At 37.7% G+C, this 17,850-nt stretch overlaps 1 protein-coding gene across 5 annotated transcripts in view; it reads right to left on the bottom strand.

Moving 5' to 3' along the window:
* Elp4 (elongator acetyltransferase complex subunit 4) overlaps positions 1 to 17,850 on the bottom strand; it is a 201,508-nt gene that overhangs the window by 131,866 nt on the left and 51,792 nt on the right. For all 5 annotated transcript variants that reach the window (XM_087911339.1, XM_085696733.2, XM_085696736.2 and 2 more), the window contains exon 5: positions 4,640 to 4,779. In XM_087911339.1, the coding sequence (XP_087767465.1) occupies positions 4,640 to 4,779 (140 nt within the window). The remainder of the gene's footprint in view (positions 1 to 4,639; positions 4,780 to 17,850) is intronic.

Raw genomic sequence — 17,850 nt, 5'->3', positions numbered from 1 at the left:
AATAGTAAAAAGACAGCAGATTGTCTAACTTTTGAGTCCTTTTCCTAAGATTGTTTCAGTAAGTTTTACTCTCACAGGTAATGAGTGGCTGTTTTTCCATATCAGAGTGAACACAGGGTATTATTTCAAATACCTGACAGTTGAAAAGTGATTATCTCTGATGTCAGCTCTCCTATTTCTGAAGTAGTGAGGATTGTTGTAATGTCTATGGAGAACAGAACTGTGTGTATGTGTGTGTTTGTTTGTTTTTGTTTTTCAAGACAGGGTTTCTCTGTAAACAATCCTGGCTGTCCTGGAACTAGCTCTGCAGACCAGGCTGGCCTTGAACTCACAAAGATCCACCTGTGTCTGGCTCCCAAGTGCTGGGATTAAAGGCTTGAGCCATCAATGTACTGCCACAAGTATATTTTTAAAAATAGTGCCATTTGTTTATTTTTGCTTTTATTATCTACACATTTCAGTATGCATGAAAGCCACAGCTCAGACTCTTCCTTTTGGAGATGGGGTGGTGTCTTCTTTGCTCCCCAGTGCAGCCATCTTTCCTCTTTCTTTCTATCATTAGCAGCTGTTTTCAACTCTTTCTCTTTTGCTCACAATTCACAGACTATCACTTTGTTTGCTAGTTTTGATTTTATAAGTTTCTTTGCTGTTTGGCTTTATTGACTCCATGTGACAAAACTTTAACCCTGCTTGCAAATACCCAGGGATCTCAGTTCCGGCCATGAGAGAGACTCAGCACCTTGTAGCCCTCACTTCCCAGTAAACCCTTCTAGTACACTGGCTTTGGAGTCTCTGGCCTACACACCTGAGAGAAAACTTCTGGTTTTTATCCACCACCCAATCTCATGTATTTTCTTATAATAGCACAGACATATCACAGTTTCAGAGATATTTCAGTCCACCATGAGAGGACAGCATGGTGGAATTCATGGTGACAGAAATGTGTGGCAGTGAGAAGACCATGGGACTGGAACCAAGGCTCTAACTTCTGAGGCCTGCTCCTAGTAACTTACCTCCACCAGTCAGACCCTGTTCTATAAAGCCTTCAAAATAGTTCCATAAGCTGGGGACCAAGTGACAGCTACTCCAGATTCAAACCATAACCAAGACCCATCTCTAAATAATTTGATATTGGGGTGAGGGCCTAAACATGCAAGTTTGGGTAGGATGCTGAGATTCAGCAGGGCAGTGATTTGAATGAGAACCAACCCTATTCTGTAGTTATTTGAACACATTTTGTCCCCAATTAGTGGTGCTGTTTGGAGAGTTTAGGGATACAGTCTTGCTGGAGAAGTTGTGTCACTAGGGGAGGGCCTGCAGATTAAAAGCCCTGGCCATTTCTAGTTCACTCTCTCTGCTTTGTGCTTCTCTTGAAGATATGAGTTCTCAGCTTCTGTGAGAGCCACGAGGCATGCCTATTGCAACCATGCTCGCTGTCACAATGGACTCTCTTCCCTCTGCAACCAGAAGCCAAAATAAATGCCTTTTGTAAATTGTGTTAGTCATGCTATTCTATCACAGGAACAGAAAGGCAGTGAATACTAGTGGGAGTAGCAGGTTAGACAGCATGTTAGCTTTGTTGATCATTAGGAAAACTGTCTGCTGTCCTAACTTTGGAATGGCAGTGTATTTCAGTTAGAAAACAAATCTGCTTGCTGTGTGCGCTTGGATATATCTGCTGTCAAAATTTAACTCAAAACTAAACTCAAAATAATATCCAATTAAAAAGTAAATCAACATTGCAGAATCATTCTAGAATGAGCTTTTGTCATCCTTATCTTACCATGATGTGACTTTCAGACAGTGGAATGTCAAAGATATCCTTTTGGCTTGAAGGTGGTGTCTCACCAGGTGGCTATCCTGGAGCTTCTGATCTTCTCCTTTCACCTGCCTAGTGCTGGGACTGTAGGTACCAGCTCTCTAAAGCAATCTTAACAATACTGTGATATATGTCAAGTTTTCAATGCCTAGGCTTTAATTGAAAATTTATAGTATATATATGAGCATTTTCTATACATAAATTTACCAGTAATTTAAAATTAATTACTGCAAATTTCAAATGACCTTCAGTTTTACTTGCTGTGAAAATTTTCACGTTATCAATGGTGCCTTTAGAAATTATGAAATTATATATTGTATCTCACACATGGTAGAGAGATACAACTATATCCTCTAGTCTTAATTATAGGAAAAGTATAGACAAGTATAAGGCTTGGCTTTATTGTTTTATAAATGAACCAGTAAAGTTCATGTCAGTGAAATGAGCATACACTTTTTATAAGTTAAAATAAATCTCATATGGTAAAGTACCCATATTTAAAATTAATTTAATTACATGTTTAAAGTTTAATTACATTTAATTAAGCATTTAAGTTTAATATGAAATAAATGAATTATCAGTTAACTATTATGAAATGAAATACTGCCTTGGTAATTAAAATCTATAAATTTTCCTATTCTGTGTAAAACTGCTAGCTTTCAAACATCATTCCAGCAATTATATGTTTTAAAGATCATTTGACTACATCCTCATAGTTCACTGAAGTATAGTTTTTAGGCCCCTCAGTTTGGTGAGCTGCATATTTTCGGCAATGTGGAGGTTTTACAAACATGGTTTTGGGTGTTACCTTAGTGTAGTGATTGTTGCGACCCTTTAATACCCCCTAACGATTATTTTCTTTGCTTCTTCATAACTATAATTTTACTACTGTTATGAACCATAATCTAAATAGCTGATATGGAGGATATCTCATATGTGACCCCTGTGAAAGAGTCATTTGACCCCTTTTGGGGTCAACCACTGCCTTTAGTGACTTACAATTTGCAACAACAGTAAAGTTGCCTAGCACCTCTGCCCTCTAATTCCCATAAACTATGCTGATACTACTTAGTTCAAAAGGCTGTTGGTAAAATTAAATGAATAGACTAAGGTCAAATTTCTGAACAGTACCCCTCCTGAAAGGCATCTGACTAAAGTTAACTTCTTCTCTTTACCTGAATGAATGCATAAAAACCTCATGTTTTCTGGTATAAAAAAAAAGCTTGCTCCTTAAAATAAATGTTGATTTAAATGATAAAAGCAATGGATTTTGTTTAGTCACACTATCTTTTATACAGGCTTTATTTAATTTTGTGGTGCTAAGGGTTGAATTGATGCTAAGTAAGTACTCTACAAGTGGATGGTGGCCCCAGCTCACATTTTACATTGGTATGGCTGAGCATTCTATGAACAAGACCGTAAGAATTACTGTCATCCCAGAATTCTAAGTTAGAAATAACTGAATGCAGGTATTATCAGTTTTTGCTCACATGCTTATGTGTGTGTGTTTAGTTCAATAGGCAAAGTTGGGAACTACTATTAATTGACAAAATGATTCAAAATTAACAGTAACAAAAGTAATATGGGTAAATGTGTGGTACTTCTGTTTCTTAGCCTCAACTTCTTCATGAGGGTACTGACTTCACTGAAGTCAAGGGGAGGATCCCGAGAACACAACAGGATGAAGCCAGAACCAGAAAAAAGCTTTTATTCCTTCATTAGTATGCTTTGTCTGCAACAAAACAATGAAAAGGACAGACACCAAAGCTTTCAAAAGGAATGAAGCACAAAGACATCCAACATGTTATCCTGGTCCCACAGTTCAGCTGGGACCCTGCTAGATCTGAATATGTCAATATCTTCTGGAAAACAGAAATATTTGCTTATAACGTAAGGATGACAGAAGGTAATAAATGTAAAATGTACAGCAGCGTGCCCAACACATAATAATAATTCTTTAGCATAGCCACTAACACTAAAACAGTGCCCATGTGCCGTTTTATGTCTCTGACTGTAAGTAGAGAACCTGTAAACAAAGTGAAGGAGTTCTGAAAAAGACTTAAGTTGAATAGTATTGACTAAAGGTTCAGGAATTATTTCTAGAACAGACACAAGACATTTAAGTCATTTAATTTCACAACTCCCTGCCTATAAACTCTTAAATAATTAAAAATAATTTGATAGTGCTACAATCTGTTCATTAGCTTACTGTGGTAAGGACTGAAAGTTAATCTTCTTAATATCTTACACATTATTTAATAAGTCTGTACATAAAACCAGGTGTAGTGGCACACATCATTAACCAGCATTCTGGATTAAGGGCTAGGAAGATCATCAGAAATTTCAAGGTCATAATTGGGTACATAGTTTGAATTCAGACAGAAGTCAGTATTAAAAAAAAAAACAAAAACATATACTTGTGTACCCTTTAAAAGATCACCTACTAAAAAGTACTAGAGAGCAGCAGTGCTCTACAACATTTTCCTGGGATTAATTATATCAAAGAATTTATGAGATGTATTTGCATTATGGGTTGAAGTCCTGACTTAGAATTGCTTCCCATGTCCTGGAAAGGAAAATCAGATGGAACTGTAACTAGTTTAGTATCCAAATCTATCACATTATAAACCAATAGGTAGTTTACAGAGCCAGAATGAAAGAAAAAAACATATAATAGGATATTACAAATTACATATAAATTTCTTACATATTTGTAGAAAACTAGCATTACTAATATTTGAAATCTTCAAAAATGAGGTAAAAATATAATCTACTGATATCTGAAGTCCAAATTTGCTGTTACATGAGCCGCTGACTTACCAGGATTCTCCCTTAAGATCTGAAGTTATGTGTTCTGTAAGGAAGAATCCATGCCATTTTGAACTCCCCAGCAGCTCCGGAGGAATCCTTTTTGATAAATCATAATAGTGACCAAATCGTGAAGATGACACTGGTCCAGCCTGCTGGAAAATCATGCTGGTTATTAAAATAACATTATTTTACCCTATAATTTCTTTGGCTAACATCAAGTTAATAAGGAAAAGCTGATATATATATACATATATATATATACTTACTGAATTTAAAGACCCATATAATAGCTTTTATTAGCCAAATTATATACAACGAGAAATTAAACTTTCTACTCAAGTTTTTTCACTGTTAATGATTTATAAGTTTATAATAATTCATATACATCTCTCATTTTAAAACTATTCTCTACATCTCTTTTTCTAAGTCAAAATTTTAATATACGTAATTTTTAATTCATACATAATAACTCACATTTTAATGACAAATCGAATAAGGAGATGTGAGAACTAAGTGAAGTTAAGCTAAATTAATTTATTGGTTGGAAGCCCCAAAGAAATCAAGTATTAGATGTGTTTAACCAAGCATCATATTGAAACTAAATGTTCATGTACAATATACCTTATTAACTTAAATAAAGCTGATGGTGTAAAATGTATCAGAGTCCAGACAAGATCAAGGCATGTGTGAGAGTAAGAGGATGTGTAGGAACTACGGAGACCATCAGACACTTGGCATGATCATTAGTTCAAGGTTTTACATTCTTTATTAACAGTTTCTTCAAGAAACCATCTTTCTCTTAGGAAACTAATAGCTATTGACACTGAATTTATTTACATATGTGAGTAAAAATCTATTAACTATTGTTTTGAATGGAACCTAGGCTGATACTAATGAATACATCCTCTGCCCCCATACCCTTCTACATAAAGTTGAATTATTAACAAATTCCATCTGGCAGCAGCTTCCTATAAAAGCTCTGGTCTAATGTTTACTGTGATTATTCCTGAGTGCTAAGAAACTGGCAAATGTGGGGATGCTCAAAACAAATAGAGTTTCTGCATAAACGTGAGAACTCTTAGGAGGTTCTTATCTCACAGAATGACAACTTTTTAATTTAGTTAAATATACGTTTGCTTGACACTAGCTATTTGCATTTAAGATTTCAATGATTCATATTCCTAAATTAAATGCCTATAAACTCCAAATTATACAGTCAAATGAAATAAAACATCCTGAAGTCTAATAGAAGGATTTTTCTTAGACTGAGTCTGTGGGTGTGACATTTATTTTCTAAATAAAATGAATGTGCATCTCTCTATAAGGTACTATTTATTTTCATTAATGAAAGACATCTATTAGTTGGCTTCAATACAATCTTTTCAATGCATAATAATATGTGCAGAATTATGGTTCCTAAGATACAAATTCTCCATTTATTATGAAAAGTATTGACAAATAAATTATATGACATTAAAATAAGTTTCTTAAAAATACGGTGTAAAGGTTTTTAAATGTAAAGTTATTAGTCTAAAGCAATTTAAACAAGGTCTGTTCTTTGGCCTATAATTGATTCTTTATCCGGATTAAAGTTCAGAATGTTTTTACTGCAATCTCGGTGAGAGCTCATCTTTTTATTGTGTAAGTCCAAGCCCTCTTAATGTTTCAGAAAGGCCTTGACTAACTGAACTTTGATCTGATGTCTTCATTGAGAAAAACACCAGGTTGCCCATTTCAGATGCAAATCCCCCTAAGGCCCAATAGAATTTAGTAAAGACAGCAAAAAAGAAGAAACCAGAAGTTTCCAGGATCCTCTTTGGGAATCCTGGGGCACACTGGTGTCCTTAATCCATGCTAGTGCATGGATTAAGGTAGGTGATAACCTTTCCTGATTCAAAAGAATAAGCTGAGTGCCTACAAACTGGGTGGAGACTAGGATTTGGCTATAATAAAACACCATGCAATAAAAGCTTGGTCTATGTCAGAAGCCTCTGAAAAGGCCTCAATGTACCACATTCCCAGGCCTGGTAGGGAAGCTTGCAAAAGCCTACCTGAATCAAATAAGCATGAATAATCTATTTTAGCAGACTGACCATGGGGAGAGAGAAAGAAAGAGAGACTTTTCACTTCTTTTAAGTTTGAGTTAATAAATTTATTAGTGGATTGAAAGTTCTTGGAGTCCCCTGCTCCCCTGCACTCACAGAAATACACCAAATTACCAAAAAGTAAGGTATGCTTTTTAAGTTGCTGTCACTATTAATGCTTTTAATTATAATATTAGTGTGACAGAATTCCCAGATTTTGGATGAATCAAAGCAGAAAATTGATTTCATGCTGTGACAGTTTACATACAGAACACAAACAATTTATTAAAATATAAAAATAAAACTGGAAAGTTTTATATAATTGTTATTAATTTATTTAGATGTTAAGACCAAATGTGACAGCAAAAATACTGATAAGGCAGACACAAGGTTTTCATTACTGATGAAATATTTCAATCTTTGATTAAAAGGAAAACAAGACAAATATTTTTTTAGAGGATAAAAAGTTTTACAAAGTTTTCTATCCAAGACACATAGTATCAGCATACAGTCAGATTTCTGAAATACTGAAATCTTTTGAGACCTACCAATTTCTTTTGAAAATAGAAGCTTATTGTTGTTACTCTAACAGGGTTTATCTATAAAATTATCATTGTTACAAAAATTAAATTGCATTTTAAATCAACCTATCATGAAAAAGTTCATTTATTTCATTCATGTGCTAAGAGTATGTTGCTTTAATTTTATATACGGCAAGTTTTATTGCACATCCGTAAACTACCTTTAACTTTACCATCTGTGGAACAGAAAAATAGAAGTTAGTTTTTACTGTGCTAAAAAATGGAATCTGCTGGGAGTTGAGGAGGCAAGCTAAGCAACAAAACAACAGCACACTCCAACATCACCACACTGTGTCTCCAGTGTGTTAGGAAGCCGCGAACTGTAGAAGAAACACACAAATAGTTTACATAAGCTGTGTCTCTCCTTTGTTAGCAAGTCTTGCTTCTGAGAGTCAGGCATAATGGACAGCAAGAATCCAACCACTAACTAAGCCACACAGAGCCTCAGCTCAATCGCTAGAACTGGGCTAATCATGATTTTACTATAATCCCAAAATAATCAATGCAATATCAAGAATTAATGTTTTATAAATTTGAACATAATATAAATATAATTATTACTAAGTTATGATTCATTAGAGAATCAGGAAATTTATCATTGTCCTTCACAATTCCATTGCCTTACTGAAAAAATTGATTGCACGCTGACATATTCACAAATCTCTCCGAACTGCCGTGGCTAAATCACTAATTATAACAAGAATCTGATATGCTGCCATGAATCACTGGAGACTAGTGCTAGAGTCCTACAGTTCTGAAGTGAAATTCAGAATGCACTGTAGGCCAGCAATCTGTACAGTGAGGAGCATAGTGTGTATTAATAATCAAGGAGAGGACAAGTCCACATAAACCATTAGAAAATCTAAATCATTAGTGAGACAGGAAGGATTCTGAAAACTAAATATTCTTTAGATTGAGTGAAACATTTATGCATTACCAAGTGCTTAACTTCTGTATCCAAACCTATGTCATTTTTCATATTCCCCAAGTAGACTAGGACTACACTTGATAGATTTGGTAAGAATTTACATTAAGGGCATCTCTGATAATTAATATATCTCATTTAGGATTACTTCTACTTCTTTACTCTTAAACCTAAACAGTGAAACTGCATTTTGTTCAAGGAAATATAGAAAGCTAAATGTTTTTGTTTTATTTTCAGACTTGGAATTGCAAAGAAATGCCTAGACTTAGAAAAAAATGATGACAAATGCTGGACACGGATCATAGGCAGAGGTTAGACACTGAATATAAAATTACTGTGAAGGGCCAAAAACAAAATAAAAAGAAAAGGAGAAATAGCAAACATGATTGTTACTCCTAAAACTGGGAGCACGAACTTGCAAGGAGAAGCAAATTTATATCTGAGCACTGACAACAAAGCAAAAAGAAGTAATTACTTATTGTAGTTTTAATGATTGAATTCACTATCATTTAATTTACTCATTAATTGATTTTATGAACATACATTACATACCAACAAAGCAAAACATTCTCTTTCTGAGCTCGCATCCTAAAATAGGCACAACATAAACAATGGAATGGATATATGATTTTCGTCTTTAAATAATGTCTTAAAGAAAATAAAGTAGTACAAGAGAAAGTACTATTTCATGTGCAGTGAAAAGGAAGTCACCGTAGATAATATAGTATTTCAGCGAACTCCCAGGAAAAATGGAATACAAAATAAATAGGAGAATATTGTAAGTTATAATTTACAAAGAAACAACCTCACTAAGATGGTGGTTTTGCTTTTGTGTCATTTCTTGAAGTGTAAGTTAGAATTAGAGGGGCTGAGAAGATGCTGAGTAACGCTACATGAGCGTGAGGATCGGAGTTAAGATTCTCGCTACCCATCTAAAAACCCAGAAGTGGCAACATGCACCTGTAACCCCTGTCTTGGAGGGCAACGACTGGCATAGCACTGTTGTTCACCAGCCACCCATTCAGTTGGTCATTTCCAAATTCAGTAAGGGACACTGTCTAAAAAAATTAAAGTGGAAATAAATGAAAAAAGACATGGTGCTAGGCTGGAATACAGCTCAGTGATAGCTGCTTGCCTAGCAAGTAGGCAGCCTTAAGTGCAGATTCAGAACTGTAAAAAACAGCAACAACAGCAGCAACAACAACAAAAACAAAAAACAACCAAATACAGACTCTTGACATCAATTCAGGCCTCCACATGTGCACACACACACACACACACACAAATTGAGGTAAGAAAGAATATATTCTATCCTCAACAGAAGAGAGTAACAGAACATCACAAAAGCAAAAAAAGAAGTGTGAAACCAAATGAGCAGTGTGGAGGAAAGGACACACAGTCAAGATGAGACTAAATAATTCTCATGGAGAAGAAACATACAAGAAAAGTAGCCATTGGCATCCAGCCCCTGGTCTACACTCAGCATGGGGTAGGTGGCAGCTGACAAGAAAGGGCTGTCCTTTCTTTAGTCAGAGTGCTGTGGGAGACTGGTAGCCAGAGAAAGACTGAGTGGCAGGTGAGCAACCATAAGCTGTGAACACCCAAGGTAGAGAGACGGGCAGGGCAGCCACAGACGCTGGGGTGGAAGTACTGCACAGCAACCCAATGCTGAAAATATCCACAACCACCCTGGGGTGAATCTAACCAAAGAAGACATTGGAAACACTACCTCTGCCAGGGTCTGTACAGTACCATGGAAACACAGTAAGTGTGCCGAACCCAGCAGAGCAGACAGGCATTTTCTCAGGCAAGGACACTGTGGCATCTAGAAGGGAAAGAACCAGGATCTAACTGGGAAGAGAACCACCAGCAGCAAAGGTGAGCACATGCATGGGTGTGTCTCTCACCGGGGTCACAGCACAGGCATACAACACTGATCCTTAGCATAACAGACAAGGCTTCAGCAGGCAGGTGGGTCTCAGACCAGGAAACGTCACAAGCCTGAGTGTGACACCGAAGATTCTCTGAGCAATGAATCCACACTAATCCACCTTGTTTATATTCTTGACACTATGTCTTCTTTCCATTTTACAGCGGTAGCTACAAAACCCAAATGTTGATGTGAGGAAAACCGTGTGTGTGTGTGTGTGTGTGTGTGTGTGTGTGGGTGTGTGTGGGTGGGTGAGAGAGAGAGAGAGAGAGAGAGAGAGAGAGAGAGAGAGAGAGAGACAAAGAGACAAAGAGACTGGAAGAAATACTAGCATATGCTATATTTTCTATTTAGTTTATTTTTTAAATGATACTTTTATATTTCAATTGCTCAGTTATTTTAGCTTGGCTTTTGAGAGAATAAGCATTTATGACTGTGCAATTTGTGTACCTAGTTTGCAATACATACTTCCCTTATTTGTATTTGCTCTCCTTTCTCCCTTCCCATTTCACTTCACTTTTTAACCTCTCTCAGGTCTGAAGACCCCCATACCACCTGAAGTACGTCTGTCTAAACATTATCAGGATACATAACTGAAGGACCTGGTATCTGTTACTGTTCATTAACATTGAAATTGTCAAATAATTCTTGGTTACTATAGACAGTTTTTGTCCTAAATAGTAGAGGGAAGATAATCCAATAAGACAATGCACCAAGAAGACTCACATAAAATTAAAAAACAAACAAACAAACAAAACAAAAACTGGAGGACACAGCCATCCCAAAAGATATACAAAACACATCAACAAAACACACAAATGAGAAGGCAAGCCAATAAGCTTCAATAAGCTCATGGCTCCCCAGCATCTGAAATGAAAGACACGAGATGGCTCAAGTATCAGAAAAGAATTTCAGAATCAAAGAGTAAAGGACCCACAGAGGAGTCAAATAATCAGATGAATAAAGGAAGGAAATAAGCTGAGAACTTGGGTAAGAGCATTAGAAAAGTAGATGAAAAGAGTGGTGCTGTGGAAGTACCTTCCGCTCCTTCAGCCAATAGTCGCTGAAGCGCGAGCCCACAATGCTGCAGGAGCGTCTTCCGCTCCATCAGCCAATAGCCACTGAAATACCAGCCCACTGGGGCGTGGTATATTTCTCTCTTAAGAAGAGCCGCAAGTCTAGGCTCAGGCCTCTGGCCTCTCGTGGTTCCAGCACTTGATTCCGGCTCCTGCTCCAGCGACTAGGCTCCTTTCCTGACGGTTTGTGTGTATGTAAGTTTTCCCCCCCAAAATAAATACCCCTTTAAAACCTAACTGGTGTGGGATTGATTCGCCATTAGAGTGGCAACAGGGTAGAGAAATTTAAGTAAAAAAACAGAGGAAAACTTAAGTAAGGAAACTGAGATTCCGCAATCAACCAAACAGAAATGCTAGAAAAATATAGTAAAGGACCCAATTTAAAAAGGCAGTGGAAGCTAGGTGGTGGTGGTGCACGCCTTTAATCCCAGCACTGGAGAGGCAAAGGCAGGTGGATCTCTTAGAGTTCCAGGCCAGCCTGGTCTATAAGAGCTAGTTACAGGCAACAGCTAGGGCTGTTACACAGAGAAACCCTGTCTTAGAAAAACCAACCAATCAACCAAAAAACAAACAAAAGGCAGTGGAAAGCATTATCATCAAACAAGAACAAGCAGAAGCATGAATATCAGCAATAAGGGTCATAGTAAAGATAACATCACATTCAATAAAGGAAAAAATGAGAGACCAAACCCAAGAAGCCACAGCACAGAAGGAGCTGAGATTAAAAATGGTATGAGCTGTTCAATAGCAACACAGTAAAATATGAGAGAAAGAAATTGACATTCAAACACGAGGCATTTAGAACCCCAAATAGACACAACCAGAGAGTTTTAACCACAGTTATGATGTCAAAAATAAAAGCAATAGAAATATTATCAGGGTTAGAGAGATGGCTCTGAGGGTAAAGACATTTGCTGCCATGTCTGATGATTTGAGTTTCACCCCTAGGTTTCACATGGTAGGAGAGATAATCAATAATCCCAAGGGATGTGCTCTGACCTCCATACATAGACCATGACACAGACACACACTCACTCAGGAATTAAATAAATAATAAATACATTTTAAAAAGAAACAACAATAAAAGCTACAAATCTAGACTATGAACACACAAGGCAAACACATCAAAATAACACCATATTTCTTACCAAAAACTCTAAAGTGTCAAAACACGGAATGCTATATTTCAGGTGAAGAAAATAAGTATCCACCAACACTGTTCCATCCAGCAAAGCTAGTTCTAAAGCTCGATCTAGGAATAGAAATAGTTCAAAACAAGCAGAAATGAAGGCAGTTTATGATCACTAAGTCACCAGAATAGGCGGTAATCAAAAGGAAGACCACATATAGAGGAAGAGTTTAATTATGATTATCACAGGAAAGAATAAATTTCATGAGAGAAAAACGAACAACGGACAAGTAGGAGAATATCAAAATGCCCAATACCAAAAATAAAAGAAAGGAAAAAGCACATTTTGGTAGTTTGAGTGAGCAGTAGTCTCCAAAGACTCACAAATTTAAACCAGCAAACTCTAAGGGGGAAGACAGAAAATATACTCACACACACACACACACACACACACACACACACACACACACACACACCTTAAAACAAATAATTTAATCAACTAGAAAAATAACCAACAAAATTATAGGAATTAGAAAACCTATCTCAATAATAATAATAGTCACTTTAAAAGGCCTCAAGTAAGCCAGGCAGTGATGGCACACGCCTTTAATTTCAGTACTCAGGAGACAGAGGCAGGCGGATGTCTGTGAGTTTGAGGCCACCTTGGTATAAGAGTTAGTTCCAGGACAGGCTCCAAAGCTACAGAGAAACCCTGTCTTAAAAAAAAATAATGAATAGAGATGCAGATATCTAGCTGGATTGAAAAAACATCCAACTGTCAATTCTGTTAGGAAACATACTTCACTGGTAAAGAACAGAGGAAAAAGTTGGAATCAACATATCCAATGACTGGAACCTGAAAGCATGCTGGTCAGATATTCAAACCCAAATTAGTGAGATGGACATAGATAGCCACATAGGTGCACAGAGATGACTCAACAGTTAACGAACACTGACTGCTCTTCGAGAGGACAGAGGTTCAGTTCCCAGCAACCACATGGCAGCTTATAACCCTCTTTAACTCAGTTTGAGGGGATTCTAAAGTCCTCTTCTAACCTTTATGGTTACCAGCCATGCATATGATATACAGGCATACACAGAAGCAAAACATCCATTCACATAAAAATTCAAGTAAATAAAAAACTCAAACGCCTTATTAATACATAGAACAATTCATCAGGAAGATACAATTATAAATAAGTATATGCACTATTGCATCTCCAAATTTTGTAAGTCAAATATTAATTGGTAATTAGATGGTATAGAAAATGAAACAGGTCTTGATACAACATCAGTGAATGACTTCAATATCCCCACTTTAAACTTCAGATAAGTCACTCAATTTAAAAATCAATACAGAAACTATAGAGCTAGTTAAGTTACATAATGGAAGAAAGGGACTTACCAAATTCATATAGGACATTCTGATTAGCAGATCATGGAACCTTTTCTAAAATAACCCAAATCTATGCTACAGAGCAAATGCTAACAAATGGGAAAAGAATTAGTTTCATGTATCTTACCAGACTACAATAGAATAAAAGAAATCACTGAAAAAGAAAACAAAACAAAACAAACAAGATTGCCGGGCAAAAGTTGGGAGCATAGGGGTGGGGGTGTAGTTGGAGGAAGGGGAGAGGAGGAGAGAGAAGGGAAAAGGGAAAGACTGGAGAGAGCTTGGGGGAGTGGGAGGGTGGAGATGGAGGAAGGGCAGATATAGGAGCAGGGAAGAAGATATTTACATTAAAGGAGTCATTTTAGGGTTGGCAAGAGACTTGGCTCTAGAGGGGATCCCAGGTGTCCTTGGGGATATCCCCAGCTAGGTCCTTGGGCAGCAGAGTAGAGGGTGCCTGAACTGGCCTTGCCCCACTATCACACTGATGATTATCTAGAATATCACCATAGAATCTTCGCCTGGCGAAGGATGGAGATAGAGACAAAGTCCCTCATCAGAGCAACGGACTGAACCCCCAAGATCCAGTTGAAGAACAGAAGGAGGGAGAAGATGAGCAAGGAAGTCTGGACTGCGAGGGGTTGATCCACCCACTGAGACAGTGTGCCTGTTCTAATGGGAGTTCACCAAATCCAGCTGGATCAGGATTGAATGAGCATGTGATCAAACCGGACTCTCTGAATGAGGCTGACAATGGGGGCTGACTGAGAACCCATGGATAAAGGCACTGGGACTTGTTTCTACTGTAGGTACTGGCTTTTTGGAACCCTAGTCCATTTGTCTATTTGGATACAAAGCTTCCTAGGACTGGATGTTGCCGGGTGGGGGGGGGGTACTTGGACTTCCCACAGGGCAGGGTTCCCTGCCCTCTCTTAAGGAGGGAGAGGGAAGGAGGAGGGGGAGTGGGGGAGCGGGAGAGGAATGGGAGGAGGGGAGAAAGTGTAAATTTTTTTAATGGAAAAATAAAAAAAATAAAAGAAAAAAGAAAAAAGAAAAGAAAAGAAAACAAACCAAAACTACATATATTGTTGAATAATGAACAACCAAGTCTTTAGTGAACAGCTGGTCACTGAAGAAACCAGGGACCAACTAAATCATTCTTAGAATCAAATGAAAGAAAACTGTGACTTGAATTTGAAATGTCTCTCACAGTCAACATACCTTGGTCTCTGTGTGTGGCACAGTTTGGGAAGGTTATAGAACCTTTAGGAGGCCAATTGAAGAAGTACATCACTACGGATGGATTTTGAGAGTTTATGGCCTCACACCCCATCCAATTTGTTTTCTCTGCTTCCTGTTTATAGTTAGAGATATGATCTCTTGGCTCCTGCTGTGGTCACCTACTACCATGTGTCCCACATCACTATGGACTCTCCTTCTAGAACTGTTAGTCTAAATAAATTCTTCCTTCTATAAATCACTTTTGATCATGGTGTTTTATCACAGCAATAAAAAGTAACTAATATATGAACAATTCAGAATTTCTGGGATAAGGTAGCTCTGTTAGGTTTTTACAGTATTTACATTAATAATTTATATTAGAGAGAAATAACTCAATGATGTAACCTAAGGTCACAGAAAAACAAGAACAATGCAAAAATCTCAAAGCATTAGATGGTAAGAAATAGTAAAGGTTAGCTAAAAATTAATGGAATAGATATGAAGAGAACAATAAATAGAATGCATCGAACAGAAATTTGGTTCTTTAAAAAAATAAAGCTGTAAAGTCTCTAATCAAAATAATGAGGAGTGATGGTAGGGGAATCCAAATTAGGAATTTTAGGGATAAAAAAGAGAGTAATAGAAATTTTAATGAAATCAGAGAATCATTAGGGAATACTTTGAAAAGTTATATTCTAAAAAAACAAAACCTGAAAAATTCCTAGACAAAGATGATCTACCAAAATTCAATCAGGAGTATCTCAGTAGCTTAAACAGAGCCATAGGAAGCAATCACATTGAAGTAGTAATAAAAACCATACCAACAAAGAAAGCACAGTATAAAGAGGATTCCTTATCAAATTCTACCAAAGCTCTAGCAAAGCCCTACCACCAATGCTCCTTATATTGTCCTAGAAAACAGAGAGCAACAGATTAACATCACCTATTTCCTTGATTCTACCATTACCCTGACAATGAAAACAAATAAGGGCAAAATAGTCCAGTCGAAGAGAGGGAGGAGCAACAATATGAGCAAAGGGGTCAAGACCATGATTGGGAAACCAATAGAGACAGCTGGGGAACCTGCATAGGACTGAACTAGGCCCCCTGAATGTGGGTGACAGTTGTGTGGCTTGGGCAGTTTGTAGGGCCACTGGTTGTGGAACCAGGATTTATCTCTAGTGATGAACTGGCTTTTTGGAGCCCATTCTCTATTGAGGATATCTTGTTTAGTCCAGATATAGAGGGGCAGGCCTTTGTTCTGCCTCAAGATGTAGCAGACTTTGTTGACTCTTCATGGAAGCCCTCTCTCTGAGGAGTGGACAAGAAGTCGGGGAGAAAAGTGGGGGCAGTGGGAGGAGGGAGGGAGGTGGAACTGGGATTGGTATGTGAAATGAAAAAAAGATTGTATTTAAATAAAAAAAAAACTAGAGCAGAGGGCCATCGGAGGGGTGAGTTTGCTTCGGCCCATGGCAGGGTCCCGGTGAGGAGGAGCTCGGGCTTACCCCGACCCCATAGACTCCCAGGTCACCCTGTAGTGCTGGCTCCCCCCTTCCGCCTGCCATCCCAGCTCCCATCCAGGTACAAATTTCTATATTTCTCCCTTCCCCCTGGGGCCATAAAATTTTCCCTTGCTAGCTGGGCCTGCATTCTAAGCGCATCCCGGAAAGAGGGAGTGCCTGTACTTCAATAGCCTGCCTGAGGAAAGGTGGGCATTCTGTCAGTGAAGTCCCTGCCCAAGAAGGGAACCTGACTCGGTACCAGAAGTTCCAATAGAGAGCATTTGAAGGAAGAGATGGGCAGACGCCAAGGCAAGACCTCATCCAACAATCTGAAAAACAACATGAAAACACCAGATCCCAAGGACCCTACAATAGAAGGGCTTGAACACCTTAACCCAGAAGAAGGGGAAAAAAGTGACATTATGAAAGCAATAGAGTCCCTTAAACAGGATATGAATAACTCCCTTAAAGAATTGGATGAAAAATATAACAAAAAGTTTGAAGAAATAAGTAAATCCGTGAATGATACCCTGAGAAACCAAGAAAAAACAATCAAACAGGTAAAGGAAACAGTTCAAGAATTGAAAACTGAAATGGAGGCAATGAAGAAAACACAAACCGAGAACCGGCTGGATATGGAAAACCTAGGTAAACGAACGGAGACTACAGAATCAAGCATAACCAATAGAATACAAGAGATAGAAGAACGAATCTCAGATTCTGAAGATAGCATAGAGAAAATAAATGCTCTGGTCAAAGAAAACGGCAAATCCAACAAATTCTCTTCACAAAACATTCAGGAAATCTGGGACACAATAAAAAAAAACAAATCTAAGAATAATAGGGATTGAAGAAGGAGAAGAACTGCAGATCAAAGGCCTAGAAAGTATATTCAACAAAATTATAGAAGAAAACTTTCCCAATCTAAAGAACGATATTCCTATGAAGGTTCAAGAAGCATACAGAACACCGAATAGACTGAATCAAAAAAAAAAACCATCCCCTCGCCATATAATAATCAAAACACAAAACATTCAGATTACATATCTGAACATATATACACTAGAGTTTTACTCAGTGGTAAAAAACAATGACATCTTGAATTTTGCATGCAAATGGATGGACATAGAAAACGCTTTGCTGAGTGAGGTAAGCCAGACCCAAAAAGAGGAATATGGTATGTATTTACTCATAAGTGGATTCTAGCCATAATTAAAGGTCTTTGAGCCTATTATTCGAGATCCTAGAGAAGCTAAATAAGAAGGTGAACCTGAAGAAAATCATGTACTTATCCTCCTGGAGATTGGAAATAGACAAGAGTCCCAGGTAACCTCGGGTGCATGGGGTGGGTGGGTGGGAGGGTTGTTGGAAGGGGAGAA

This window comes from Myodes glareolus, chromosome 10 (assembly GCF_982192425.1).
Source record: "Myodes glareolus chromosome 10, mMyoGla1.1, whole genome shotgun sequence".
In the NCBI taxonomy this organism is placed as follows: Eukaryota; Metazoa; Chordata; class Mammalia; order Rodentia; family Cricetidae; genus Myodes; species Myodes glareolus.
Note: the sequence above shows the minus strand (reverse complement) of the source record. Positions and strands in the feature narration are given on the sequence as shown.